The sequence below is a fragment of the Cyrtonyx montezumae genome, unplaced genomic scaffold (assembly GCF_038088225.1).
Source record: "Cyrtonyx montezumae isolate F1298 unplaced genomic scaffold, pur_monq_1.0 scaffold_0, whole genome shotgun sequence".
NCBI classification, from domain to species: domain Eukaryota; kingdom Metazoa; phylum Chordata; class Aves; order Galliformes; family Odontophoridae; genus Cyrtonyx; species Cyrtonyx montezumae.
In genome coordinates, this window is record NW_027071824.1 from 51,260,837 (window position 1) to 51,275,354 (window position 14,518).

The window sequence follows — 14,518 nt, forward strand, 5'->3', positions numbered from 1 at the left end:
TACTGAAACAGTGGAGTCAGTGTTAGTACAGTAACAAAAGGCACAGGTAACCAAGGGCATACCTGCACTGGGGGAAAATCAGAAAATCTGGGGATCTCGGGTATGGGAAGAGATCAATAAGGATCCAGGAGGATATGAAGGCCATTTTTTTCTACATATTCTGATATAATCGGATATTTTCCTTTGATGGAAAACCAAAGAAAAGCCAGCTATTATTATTAACAGTCTGTTTATGTTATGCTAAGCCACAGAAAAAGAAAAGGCAGTCCTTCTGAGAGAAAAAAGTCAAGTTTAAGCATTAAAGAAAAGTGCTACAGGAGATCCTTGAGCTCCTGTTCCCTTTGCTTACCATCCTCATCTTGTCTCTTCAGGAATCTACCTCTGGTCCCACCCTGTTTTAAAGCACTCCCACACTAGTGCCTGCCCTGCCTTAGCACTGCTCTCACCATAGCCCTTCAGAGATTTTATTGTTCCTCTTCAGGTGTGAGTTGTTCAGGCAGGTAATGTTACTCAGGTGACACAAAAGCTGAAGTCTTCTTCATCAGTTTGGAGCAAATTGTATGTGCACTTTCCTTGTAAAGAGAACAAACGCAAAGCAATTTGGTGCAATGGTATCGCTATGGAGATTGACCAGCAGAGCATACGCTGCAATTTTCTCTCAAATGCTTTTCATAATGATGTATTAATTAAAAGTAAATAGATTTATGATCAATAGTCAGTCTGAAGGTCATAGAAAAAATTAATGGTAGCCCCTTCTAAGACAAGTCGTATCATTTGTGTGCTTGAACAGAGAAACGGAAAGCACAAAATGTCCTATACTTATACAGGGCCCTTTGCTTCTACAGTTACATACAGCCTTAGTAGAAGGTATTGACAGGCTCCTGGGTAATATAGCAGAATTACTTGGGCAGCAGTGTTTGTTCCCAACCCTCTCTGAAGCTCTAAGTGAGCCCGGTTTAGTCAGGTGTTAAATATGATTAACTGCAGCAGCTTTGGGTGGCTTAACATTTTGTTTCCAACACCTGGTTCCTTACAGTGCCACAATATGTGTGGCAATCTGTGGACATATTGATTTTTTTAAATGACACAAGCACACTGAATGGAAAACACCAGCATCGATTACATGTTAAATTCTGGAAGTCACAGCTGACTCTCATACACCTTAAGTGCATCAGCTGAATGGCAGATTATCTTCCTGCCAAACCCCATCTCCAGCAGGACTTACTTTGAGAGACAGCAAAGCTTTTGTATAAATTGGTCTCTCTGTATGTGGGGTTTGTTAAGCTCTTCTGGGGCATGTGTCCACCTGTACTGTTACAGTGCAGTATAAGACTCTATGCAAATACCTGTAAGGTATTTCTATCTATCTCTATTCTATCAGAAACAGATTCTGCATTTCTGCACAAATGGCAGCAGTGCCAGATGGGCATACACCTAAGGTAAAGAGTCAGCTCAGGGTATGTTACCATGCAGGCCACACATTATCTGCAGGAAGTCAGGGCAGTGAGAGATATGCCAAGCATCCTGTGCCTTGAGCTGAGGTCATCTGTTTGGAACAAAGGGATGCACCACTCCCTGGTTCTCTATCAACAGGCAGGGTGGTGCAGGCTGTACTCTGCGTAGCACTTCACGGGCAGTGCCATCTCCTTCATCATGCCCACTCCGTGCACCCAGCTCCAGCTGTGCTGCTGCATGAAAGTACAGAGAGGTTTTGTCAGACTTCTTCTGATGTGCGGAGTACATCACACTTTGTTTTGTCTTGAAACTGATGAAATTTTGCTTTAAGGTCATCTGTCTTCAGAGTTCCTCTCTTGTGTTTCTGATTTCTGAGCTGGGAAGACATGTATGCTTCCCATCAAACTTTGCTGTTATGCAAGGTTGTTCTAAAGGAAAAACAGGAAAGGGCAGTGGCAATCCCATTAACTCCAGCATGGACAAAGGAAATCTATATTAAATAACTGTGATGGCTGTGAGTGTGTAGCCCCAGACTTTGCCTCTCCTCTGGGATACCCTAATGCACTCTGCCAGTATTACCAGGATATCAGGTCATGCCACTGCTTTTTGGTACCTGTCTGCCAAATTGCTTTTTCTTTCTGGTAAACAAAACCTTGGCTACAAAAAGCAGATAGATTTCTATCCTTTCGTCTGATCTTTCTTATGTCTTACCTAAAAAAACAATGCTGCATGTAAATTATTTAAATCAAGAAATTAAGCTTCTTGTTTGCATTTGCTGGGTGCCAAGCAGACTCTTTTTTCTCTTAATTAGAATGAGGCTTTCAGAATGACTTGAACTCTAAATCCTCTGACTCAGAAAGATACGAGTTTGCTATTTTCATGCAGAATAAAACGATTGCATTTGATTTGTTAGGAGATTACAAAGAAGGAACCTCCTACCAGGATCAGAGAGCTGCAAATTGTTGGAATTCCTAAGGCGTGTGGAGTGCCTAGGTGGAGCTTTGGCCAAGTATGAAGCCATTTCCCAAGTCTCTAACAGCCCTTGGGAAGGCTGTTGCATAGTTCTTATACTCTGCTAAATTTGATTTGCAGAATGGTAGTACTAACCTACAGCGTGGCCACAGGCACTGCCAAGGGCTTGAATATATATTGCTTGGCTTTGTTTCCCCAGGTTTGTTGTGTGTGTGCAGAGCTCTGCAGCTTCTTCCCTTCTGCAGGAAGCTCCGAAGGCTCCGTGATTCACAGACACCAAAAGGGAAAAACTGACCCTTGTGACAGTCCAGAAGTGCACAGATGCTATGTAGATCCATCTTCTTTCTGCTGTTTTATTTGGTTTCAGGTTGTATCTGCCATCATAGGGCACTCAGGAGATCCAGACACCCCGAGGGCTCTCAGCATCCTTCAGTTCAGTGTGCTCTGTGCCACCTAGCACAGGGCAGCAGGGAACATGCAGCCCCTTCCCAACTGTGCTGCTCTGCATCTTTCCTACTCTTCCTTTCACTGCATTTGTGTATCACAAGCCTCCTAGAACTACTTACACATGGTATTGGTCTGCATTACAGTATAACTTGAGATTAAATTAAAAATATATTGGAGATAAAGGTAAGGTACTCATCTTCTTTTGTGCTTCCACATTGTCTTAGAATGACAACCTCCTGCCATAGAACATGGTAAAATAACATTGTCTTTGAGCTACGTTTATAGAAATATCACATCAGTAGAACAACTTCAGAATGCCATAACTAAGTTTGGAGGAGGAGTTAACCTGGTCAGCAGTATTGATTTCCAAACCAGTGTAGCAATATATACACAAAGCTGTGTGTAGTCAAGGTTTTAGCATGGTTTAGGTCTGTACTGTTTGTAGCTATCAGCAGGACAGCAGGTTGCTGTTCCCAACACAGCTGGAGCAGATGAAGACATAACACCCTGCAGCTTGACACTCCCTGGCAGCAGGTGACTGTGGGAGGAATGGTGTCAGTGCCCCTTGGCTTGCTCCCTTGGCTGTTTCACTGAAAGCTGCTAAATGCTTGCCAATCTCAGTGACACCAAGTGGCACATTTTGGAGTGGGCTTGTGGAACTGCAGGGTAGGTGGCCTTCTGCAGAAGGTCAGTGATGAGCTAGGGAGCAGTAACATCTCTGAATGGAATAATTGTTTGCAAACTTTATTTGTGCCTATGACCTAAAGGTATAGTCGTAAAACAAACAGATGAACACAGCTTTAAGTCAATTGGAAAGAAACTACACACACACAGAAAAATTGGACTTGTTTAGTTAATATCACATGAATTTATTCCACATAGCCTCTATGAAGGAAGGAGTTTCTGGAGGGGATTTACAGGATCTACTAAAAGCTCTGCACCCATCACAGCACTTGTATCTACTTTATGCATGATCAGATTGAACTGGGAAATCAAATTCCCCATGCTCTGGGGCTTTCCTCCATCTTTCATACCTGTTTTCATGTAGATGTGCAGAACTTGCCTAAATACTTCATTTCTCTGCAAAAGTGTATGATGCGTGAAGCTGTGTGATCAGTGCAAGCTACACTCACTGCATATTGTTTGCTCATCAGAACTTTATCAAATTTACTCCTCTGTTTCCAGTTTGTCTGTAATTGGTATAACCATGAGATTGCTTTCAGACATTAACTTCCTCTTAGACAACTTTCTGACAATAGATTTTTTCTACCATGTCAGAGACCTGGCATACTTTCAATGAAAACTGAATTACTGACAGAGAGAAATAAATTAATTTGTACTGCCACTGAGTTCAGCTCCTTTCTTTGTCTTAATTCCATCAAAGCCATATCAAGGTGAATTTGATGTTTGGCTTTTTTACCCCTCATTTTTAATGTGTTCTGGGAGGGCCAAGGATGACATGTGGTATCAATTTTTAAGTGATATCATGGAAAAGATGTTACAAAAGAAAGCATTCAATTTTATCATACTTTAGAACAGGTACCATCTGTTAGGTGCTCCGCGCCAGAACTGGCTCTTTCTGTACCTGCACTTAAGTCAGATGAAGTTGAGGATGTTGGCAACGTGGAAGAAGAATGCACTTAATAAAGGCAGAAAATATACCCATATGTAACACATGATTTTCATCTGTGGATGTTCAAGTAGAACACCTTTCATAGGCAGGAAGTCCTAAAGGCAATGAAAATCTTTCACTCATTATGACTGTAGAGTACAAACCTTTGGATAATTTTTTCTAACCCCAGATAAAAAGCCCCAAGTTTTGACAACAAAATATGATTTTATATCTTTAGGAAATGCTGTCTGACTGCTGGACTGGAGACATTTAACTAAGATTCGAGTTCTGGCTCATGATATGTCATCCTGGTCCCTACTAAATCATGTGTTAATCCTGATAAATCAAAACAATGACAGTTTTCCAGCTGTGATGCCACTAAATGGCTTTGGAGATCTCCTTTGAGATCTGTCTTCAAATTTTATTGTTTGTTTATCTCATCATATAATCAGATGGTATTTCTTGGGGACTGTAAGCCTAAGGAAACAGAGTTTAGGTGGTAATATGGTTTGCTTACCAATCTTGTCAGACCCTCTTTAATAACTTTTGAACCCGTGAGTTTATTTCAGTTACATTGTATGCAGAAACAGAGAATGACGGACTCTGAAATTCTTTCAGATTTTGCGAAACGTTAACAGCTCCATAAAGAAAAAGTCATTTCCTTCAAATTCTCACTGTGACTGAAAGGCTGCTGCCTGAGCTCAAAGGTTGTTTATTATACTTAGTTTTCTGCCAGCCAGCACATGCCCAGCTCAAAAGCAGCCACTTCCCACTGGTGTCACCCAGCTGGCAGCTGGCAGAGGGAGGAGGGAGCTTGGGCACTGGAAGAAGGACTTATTGATGCTGGACAGAGAGCCTGAGCTGAGGCACACAGAAGGGACAAAGAATGGGACATGGACCGAAAGGAGCCAGGGTTTCATCTCTGCCACTTCCTAACAGCAAAACTCGAATGGGAATGACCCGATCCAAAAGCAGCACAACAAAATTAAACAGACTGAAGCACCGGAAAGAATACCTAATGTAGATGGCACATTGGTCACCACTTAAAAAGAATTACTTATATTATTTTTTCCTTCCTAAAAATATCCAGCTCAATACATGTAATATTCATGAGCTCTCATCTGAATAGTTTGGTAGCTTGATACTAGTCTACTGTTACAGTTTATGTTACCACAGCTATCACAGTAATTTCTATGTCAAGAATGCTTGCTTCTGTAGCAAGCATGTTAAACTTGGGGTTCCTCTGGCTCTGTCTTATAGCAAATAGTCCATTGTAAGTAAAGGACTTAGGAGGTTATATGAAGAAAGTCCTGCTTGCACTTGCAACAATCATTTTGCAATAATTAAGTAATAACAATAAAATGGTTGTTAATACTTAGAGCTTTGAGCTTCCTGTCCAAGGTCATCAAACAGGTTTCAGATAGTCCTATTAAGGATGTATGCTTTTCCTGCTTTATAGGCACAAGAACTGAAACATGAGTTTCGCAATGGTAACAGTGAGGTTTGGAATAGACTTTGGGGTAAGCATGGATCCGTTAGTTGAAGCTCATTAATATAGACTTGGTTTATGAATTTTACTCCTTAAAGCCTAAGTTCCTTCATTCAGAAAAACAAACATAATAAAATAAAGTAAAATAACAAAAACAAACAAACAAACAAAAACCCAACTCAAACCAAAACAACAAAAACACTTCCCATGGTTTTTGCTTTCAGATAGTCCTGTAAAGTTCACAGACCCTTAGAATCCAAATTCCTACAATTTGTCAGGAGTTCCAGAGTTGGTGCAGGACTCTCATGGTGTCACAGTGAAACCAAGTGATGCAAAGGCACTCACTCATCACCTCCCACCAGCACACTGATGCTCAGAGAGTCTCAGCAATGCCTACTTTGCAAAAACTCCTCCCACCCTGTTTTACAGTGCTGAGCACAATGTTATATGGCATGGAGTATTCTCTTTGGACAGTTTGGGTCAGCCCACTCACTGTGGGGGCAGAGTGGGAAACAGAGGAGGCCTTGATGCTGTGCTAGCACTGCTCAGCAAGAACCAAAACTTTGTTATCAGCCTGTTTTGGTCACAAATCTGAAGCACAGCAGTGAGGAGGGCTACAATGAAGAAAACTGCAACCAGAGTCAGTACTCTCTCACAGAGTACAGGGAACCAGCACGCTTTATATGTTAAATAAACATTACTAGGGCCACTGAAAGTATTTCAGTCTCGATGCTTGAGCATAAAGTGTTTGATTGTCTTAATTTTGTAAAAAAAATTTTAGTCAGTTGTTTTTTCTTTCAGGCAGATGGAAATTCTTTCCCGGTGGATGGACACAGCTAGTAAAGGTAAGTGTTAGTTTGAGTAACACTTTAATCAAGAAGTTTTCCTAAAAATGGAGAAATACTCTGCCTTGTATTGCAGATAGAGAACCCGATCCCCAAAGAAATGAAAGCACGCATAGCAATGGCACTCCTGGCTCCTGCTCTCGTGAGACCATCTGGATTTCTTTTAAAATTCAGAGTTGCTCAACTTTTTCAGTGTAATGAGCCAGCAGCCAATTCTGTCATTTCCTATTTGGCTGTAAATACAGCTCTGGAACACAGATAATTTAGGATTTTGCCACTGAGGCACGAATGGAGTTAGTAATAATAAAATTAGAGAGGAAGGAAGAAAAACAGAACTTCAATAACAGATCAAGGCTCTCAACATAGGAGTTCTTTGGTTTTCCTTAGAATAGTTCCACCACAGCTTCACAAATCTCAAAATCACTCACAGGCAGGACAGAACCAGTTCTCGCATTACTGATTTCTTATGCCATTAGCATCTTCTCATCTCCTAGCAGGTTGAATTGCAGGACCTTCTTCAGTTGGTAGTATTCTCTGGGCTTCTATACATAATAGCCAGAAACGACACTGTATTAAGTAAACTTGTCCTTCAAATCAATTTATTTCTTATCATTTATCCTCCCCTTCCCCATTCATTAATTTTCCCTGCTAACAGGTTCAAATTTATTTAGTCTCTCCTCATGGGATCATATGAAGGGCTGTGGTAGTTCAAACCAGTGGCCTACCTAACATACAATGAAAGAGAATAATAAAGGAGCAAGCATGTAATCACAATCCCTTCACAGCGTCTCCATCTGCATTCTGGAGGCTGGCTGAGGCAGAGGTAGCACCTCGTGCTTAACAGCAGCTAGAGAACCTGTATTCCATCATTTTGCCATTTCTTATTTCTATAGTGCTTTGCTTATCCAGTCCTGGACCTCACTGTAATCCCACTCATATGGATTCTGAGATGAGATAACTAGAACTGAATGTCATATGCAAAGAGTGCCCCATGATTGTATGTGGTGCTATAAATGCACTTTATATTTTGTTTCTCTATTCTTTTCCTAACAATATTCACCCATTTTTGTCCTATTAACCACTTCTAGGCTCTGAACTTTTCTTCAGAGAACAGTTCCCAGCATCTTCCAGAGTGACTCTAGCTGTTTTAGAGGCCATCATCACGTATACATGTTTTTTCCTCATGTGCATTGCACTGCACACTGAACATTGCTTTTCAGCTACCACCACTCACAGTGTCATGGGAGCCTCTTGCAGTACTTTTCAATCAGCTTCAGATCTGAATTATTATATATGTTCTTCAAATGTTGTCACATCATCACTCATTCCTCTTCCCAGTTCATTTATGAGCTGTGAACAGCTCAGCTTTAAGCAATCCATATGGGATAATGCTTCTGTCATGGAAACTCATGGTTCAGTTCTCTCTTCTGTCTTTTAACTTTTGTCTTTTAACTTAGCCCATGAGATGACAATCCTTCTGATGTTGCACAGAATAACAGCATCATAGAAAAACAAGGCAGGATAGAAAAACAAATCTAATATCTTTTCCCTCTCCTCTTCAAGTTAGTCTTCCTCATCTGCAAGATTTTTGACAGAGTTTTATCTAACTTTTTCTCTTAAAAATATCTGATGATTTTAATCTAATGATTATACCTCAATCTCCAGAAAGTTCCAGTACAAAGCTGTCTTCACTGCTCAAAGGTTTCCCTATAAATAAATCTCACTTGGCACAACTGAAGTCTGTTATTCCTTGTTCCATGCCTCCCATCCAATTACTATTTGTTAAAGCCTTTTTGAACTTTTGCTGTAACAGGGCATCACAATCTATCCAGATAGAAGCAATATGAAAATAAAATATTGTTCCACAGATTTGTGATGAAATACTGTTCTGCAGCCATACCTTGTCCTTAGGATGGATTCTCCCAGTAAAGGGGTATAAAACTTATTAAACCCAATGGAAATGGCTTAAAACATAACAGTTACTGCTGAGTAGCAGGAGCTGGGCTTGATAAAGTTTGGGTTGTTTAGTACAGTTCTGTTTCTTCTGTGGGAGTAGGTTTAACTTCAGAAAGCTGTGTGGTTTTGCTGCATTCTTCTTTCTATGCTAAGTAGATAATCAAGTCGATAATAAGTATATTTTCCCTAGGAATTAAAGAAACACCTTTCATTTTTCACTGTGTGCAACTGTCTTTCCCAGTTCATGGAAAAGAAGATCACTGAATTCTGCAAGGAAGTTGAGAATCATTTTAGCTTCTGAAAACTGTGACCAACGTCAAGGAAGCAGTAGTAGGTGGAAGATAGCGGTGCTGGAACGATGATGGTGCAAGTAGATTGAGAAAGCCAAGGAATCTCAGCGACACCGACTGTGAGGCTCCCAAGTACCACATTTTTGGCTGCTATGTTAAGAATTAGAGTTTATACTTTCTCCATAATGAGATGCAGATCCTACATTTTTAGAGTTCAAAGCTTTCTCTAAACTCCCGCTTTATGCTGGTGGTAATGACTGGCCTTCCAAACCAGCCGTCATGCTGTTTATCAGATGAGAACATGATGGCTGTAGTTAATAGTATCCTGACTTTGGGCCTTTTCTGAAAAATGGAAGAAAATACACATGCTGTACTCTAAATGAAATAAGCTGCCAAGTCTTGTTTCACAGTTCATGGGGAGTGGATATGCTAAGAAGTTGTACTTGGGATGATGCTGTTTGATCAGTGGTAAGGCTGAGTTGTAATTGTACATTGAACGTCACGCAATGCAGAATTGTTTTGCTTCTACTTTGCTGGTTTTTGTCTGTAAAGAGAAGGTAGAGAATAGATTTTGTGATTTTTGTGAGAGTTTGCTTTTTCTCAGGAAAAGATCACAATGGTTAAAAGCAGTGCTGCCTATTTTGAGATCAGTTTCTTGGATTATACTCAAGAAAAGCAGCACAACGTTTCTATTTTAGTAGTATTTGGATTGTGGTACGGTAAAAAATGAATTTTAAAAACACAGAGCTAGCCAATTAATTATATAATGTGAGCAGGATTCAGGACTCCCATCTTCCTTTCCTAGCATGCTCTCTAAATTTATTATAAAATCTTGATAGTGCACCTTAGTTATGTACATAATTTTCTAAACTTATAAAGTTAATACATTTATTATAGGTGCTTTGAAGTTAACTGACAGAAAATGTTCCAAAACATAGTGTTTTACCTAGAATGACAGTGTTTAAACTTACAGCCAGGTAAAGACATTTTAAGCTACACCTATCAGAAGTCATCTGACATGCTGCCCACTTTCATGAGGACCTCACGCTGATGTGTTTAAAAATTCCTAGGAAATTTCTGCACCATTTTGGAACAGAACTATGAGTTTTGCTCTGCTTCTGTAGAGATAGCAGTGCAGGTCATGTGAGAATGCTATTTCTTCTGAATTTTCTCAAATTTCCTTGGACTTCTGCAATGTGTGAGAAGCGCCATCATCTAAAAAGTGATAGATGTAAGTAAGTATTGTATGGGTTTATTAATGTCCCACTCAAGACCTACTGGAAAAATGCTGTCCAAAATTTCCCACTGCATTAACAAGTAAAAACTTTCAAGCAAAGTGGTGCAACTTCTTCCAGATGTGGCCTACAAAATTAACAAAAACTAAACATTATTTTTTTATTTCACCAATACTCCAAGAGAAAAGAGGAGTAGATTGGCTAGGACAGAAAATACATCTTATCAAGACAGGAAGTAAAAAGGAGCTGGACAGAAAATTAAGCAGTGTATTTTATGGGCAAAGGAAAGAAAAAAATGGTCTGTGCCAGTACTTATGTCAAAGTGTTAAAGACCAAATTAACTAGAAATTCATGCTTTATCTCTCCAGGAGAATTAGAATAGAGAATTGGTGAGAATATTCAATTCCTCAACTTTCAGTCTTGCTTGAAACACATTTCCTTTCTGACAGTCTGGGCACTATGTAACCATTAAAACTTGTGATTATGGAATAATGGTGATGCTAACAAGTAACAGCCCCACATCTCCAGTTAGGCTGTAAGCCTGAGAAACATCATACTTGTAGCTTGCAAGCCTCTCATTTTCTATTTGCTTTGGTGGGACTTCTCAGAATTGTGTATCACTCCAATTAAAGGATAGTGCATTCTATTAAAAGTTACATTGATTTCTGTTCTGAATGGACATGAGTAACACAATAATAAAATATTAAGAACAGTAGGCAACCCATCTGAAGAAGCAGCAGCCATTTGCACAGGAATGCAGTCTCCCAGAACAGGATTGCTGCCAAAGGGCAGTTCAGAAATCAGAGATTCTTCAAGTAGGAAAAGATACAAGAATTTGAGGCAGAATCCTGCCATCTGCTCCAATTGCAAGGTGAGACAAATGTGCCCATACTCATGTTCTAGCCATGAACTGATAAAACTTCTGCAGTCTTCAAATGAGAAGGTAATCTTGTTCTTATCTGTATCTCAGCTGGCCTAAACTTGGAACTGCTTAGTGATTCTGTGCTTCTTAGTGGCCAATGTAAGGAGCCATGAAAATGAAACCAAGGCTCTTTCATGAGAGAAAAAGCAGGAACACAGACAACGCTTTGCTACTTATGTAACTAGCTTGGGATCAGCCAAACCTCCAAATTTCGGTACAGCGACCAGAGAGAGTCCCATTTTCTGTTATTCAACAGGCAAAAACCACTCGAGGGCAAAATAAGTGAAAATGAATTCCTCAATTAAAAAAAAAAAAGGAAGTATTTTATTTAACTGTGAACTCATAAAGTCACCGTGGATTAGAATGAATCATACATTCAAAAAGTAAAAGCACAATTGCTACATGGGATATTTTACAAAAATTCTCCTTTGCAAGATTTGCAAATACCATAAGATGATCAAAAGAAGGGGGAGTAGGAAGCTAATTAGGGCAGTGAGAAGAGCATGGCTTGTTGAGTCCAACAAAATAAAGGGTGTGAGGGGATGGAATTGCTGTCTATAAATAATTCTGGCAGAGGTTACACACAGGAGAGAAAGAAAGGCTACTTTAGGGCAGTATTTGCATGGGAAAAGGAATGTAGAAAAGTCCCAAGGAAATGCAGGTTTGAAAGTTAAAAAAAGGCTTCCCTGAGACAGGTTTCTGTTGGACAGCATCCCAGCAGCAGCAGCGAGGGGCAAAATGTTTACTGCCAGAGCACGATCAGTTTATGGAAGGATAAAACAGCCAATTGCAACACTAAGGAGCTGGGTGTGCCAGTGAGGAACTGAGCTGCCTAGGCTCACAGCTGCTGGCCAGGCTAGGCCTCCACACCTGGCTGTGCTGTCACTCCCTCCAACCAGAGCTGCAGACACTCAGCAAATTACAGGAACATCAGACTTGTCATGCAGAAAACAAAAGCATCCAAGATGAAAATGGGGAAAAACAGTGATTATTTTGGTCAAAGTGAGCAATGGGAACTCACAGAGTTCATTATTACCAACAGCACAGCCCTCTGAGGTAGTGGCATGTTTGTCTTTGCAAGCCCACGTCTCTCCCTTTTCAGTGCTGGATTTGATTACTAGGTGACTAAAGATGTGCTTTGCAGAAGGTAGATGGTTAGCTCTAATTTTAGCAAACGTCTTTAATGCTGATGTTGAAAGATAAATGGTCACTACTGCATTTTAGGAAGATCGCCAGCCCACGGTCAGGCCTTGTTCAGAAAGATCTATTTCTGCAGCTGCAGAAAAAAAACAAAAGTACTTGTGGTTCTGTGGGAAATATTACGTTGGTAAAGGAGTGCAGGTAGCTGCTGGGTGGGCAGTGTTTTCCACTCCTTTCTCCTCTGTTTTTCCCGGTGCCATCTGCTCGTTGCAGTGAGGTCCCATGTCCCTGCAGCGTTTGTGCAGCGCTGCAAGCTCGTGGGGAGCAGAATCTGTCACAAAGAAACCACGGAGCGATGGATTGGAGCGTCATTTTAAAAGGCCTCGCTGTGTATCTGTACACGTGAACTTCTCAGCAGCATCAGGTCTGTCCAAACACCTCCACGCTGAGAGCGGAAGGGACAGGGCTCCTACCCATCAACCCCCGCCGGCAGGACGCAGACACCATTGAAGGCGAATGCTCAACTCTGTCTCTGCGATTCCTGCTACAAAAACGAGCGTAAAAACCTGCGCTCCTGAAACCGACCTACGCTACGCCCCCAGCGACGCAAACTCAGCCATACCCCCGCTGCAGCCTCGGGGCTAGAGGCACCGGGCCCCGCCCCCGCAGCACGCTGGCCAATCGGGGATCGGCATCGCGCGCGGGGGGCGGAGCCAAGCGTTGAGTGGCAGCCGCCGAGATAAACAAGTCGCCGCGCCGCAGCGCTCAGCCCCCCGCTCCTCCCGGCCCCGTGTGGGGTGGTCGCGGGGCTCGCGCGGTCTTCTGGCCGGATGCGCCGAGCCGGGTGGCGGTGCGTCCGCTCGCGCGACGTTAGGAGTCGGCGAGTTCCCGGCGGCCGCCGAAACGCTCGCCGTCTCCGGGGAGCGCAGTGCGCCGACGCCGCCCGGCCGCGGCGGCGCTGGGTACGCCGGGAGTCGTAGTCCCGTCGCGGCCGCGTCCCGCCCACGCCGCCGGGATCGGCGCCCGCCGCCGCACTACCAGTCCCGGCGTGCCCCGCGCCGCGCCGCGAGGAGTCCAGTTGAAGCGGGTGGCGGCGGAGCGTACCCCCTCCCCCCGCCGAAAAGCCCCGAACCAAAACAAAAACAAACCGCCCCCCCCACACCCGGTCCTTCCCGCCCCCAGCGAGCCCCGGAAATGGCGGCGCCGGGAGGGGGCTCCGCCGGCCGGGGGTGCTGATCCAGCGCCGCGTCCCCCTCCCGTCCCTCCCCGCCCATGGGCGAGACATGGACTACGAGTTCAAGTCGAAGCTGGCGGCCGAGCGCGAGCGGGTGGAGGATCTGTTCGAATACGAGGGCTGCAAAGTGGGCAGAGGCACCTACGGGCACGTCTACAAGGCCCGCCGCAAGGACGGGTAAGGGCCGCGCGCCGCCAACCCTCGCCGGGGCCGCGCGTCGCTAACCACCGCCAGCCCCCACCTACCCAACCCCCACCCTCAGCCCGGAAACTTTCCCGGCCCGGGCGGGCAGGTGCGCGGCGGGAGCCGCTGCGGGGACGTCGGCCCCGCGCTGCCCACGCGTGTCCGTCGCCGCCTCGCGGGGTCGCGCTCGCGCCGGGGGTTCCGCCCCGCGGGCGGTGAACGCGAGGCGGCTGCGACCCCTCCGCTGAGCCGGGCGGCTCCGGAACGCCCCCCCGCCTGCGGGGTCTGGTCGTCTCTATGGGTTGGCTCGCCACCTGCACCCATGCCCCACGGGCGAGCACTGCATCTCTTCCCGTACCTACGCAGGCTTCGTTTAGTCAGGTCGCTGAGCCCACTCGTGTCTCTAGGTCTTGCTTCTGAGGGAGAGACGGCTGAGAGGTGTCGTAGGGATTCTGCTTGACACGCTGTGGGTTGGGGAGCTCGCACTGCTATTTGGTGTTGCCGAAACCGTGGCTTGCACGCAGCCGTCAGAGGCCTCCGGAAGGCAGCGGTGCAAGGGGAGAGCTCTGACCCTGACCCCGTCCTTCTGGAAGGGCCATTAAGCACTTTTCCATTCATTGCGTTGTGCGGATGGTGCACAGATATAAACTGCGCTTATAGAAGTGTTGTAAGCACACTGTAAAGGCTTGTAAACCTGAGGTGGCACCCTTCTAGCCAAGTGCTGAAGAGCCTTCCATT

At 43.9% G+C, this 14,518-nt stretch overlaps 1 protein-coding gene across 1 annotated transcript in view; it reads left to right on the forward strand.

The window, feature by feature from the left end:
- The first annotated feature begins 13,444 nt into the window (after nt 1-13,444).
- Nucleotides 13,445-14,518, forward strand: part of CDK19 (cyclin dependent kinase 19) — a 113,308-nt gene continuing 112,234 nt past the window's right edge. The window contains exon 1 of the mRNA XM_065735073.1: nt 13,445-13,774. Coding sequence (XP_065591145.1) covers nt 13,647-13,774 — 128 coding nt within the window. The 5' untranslated portion in view covers nt 13,445-13,646. The remainder of the gene's footprint in view (nt 13,775-14,518) is intronic.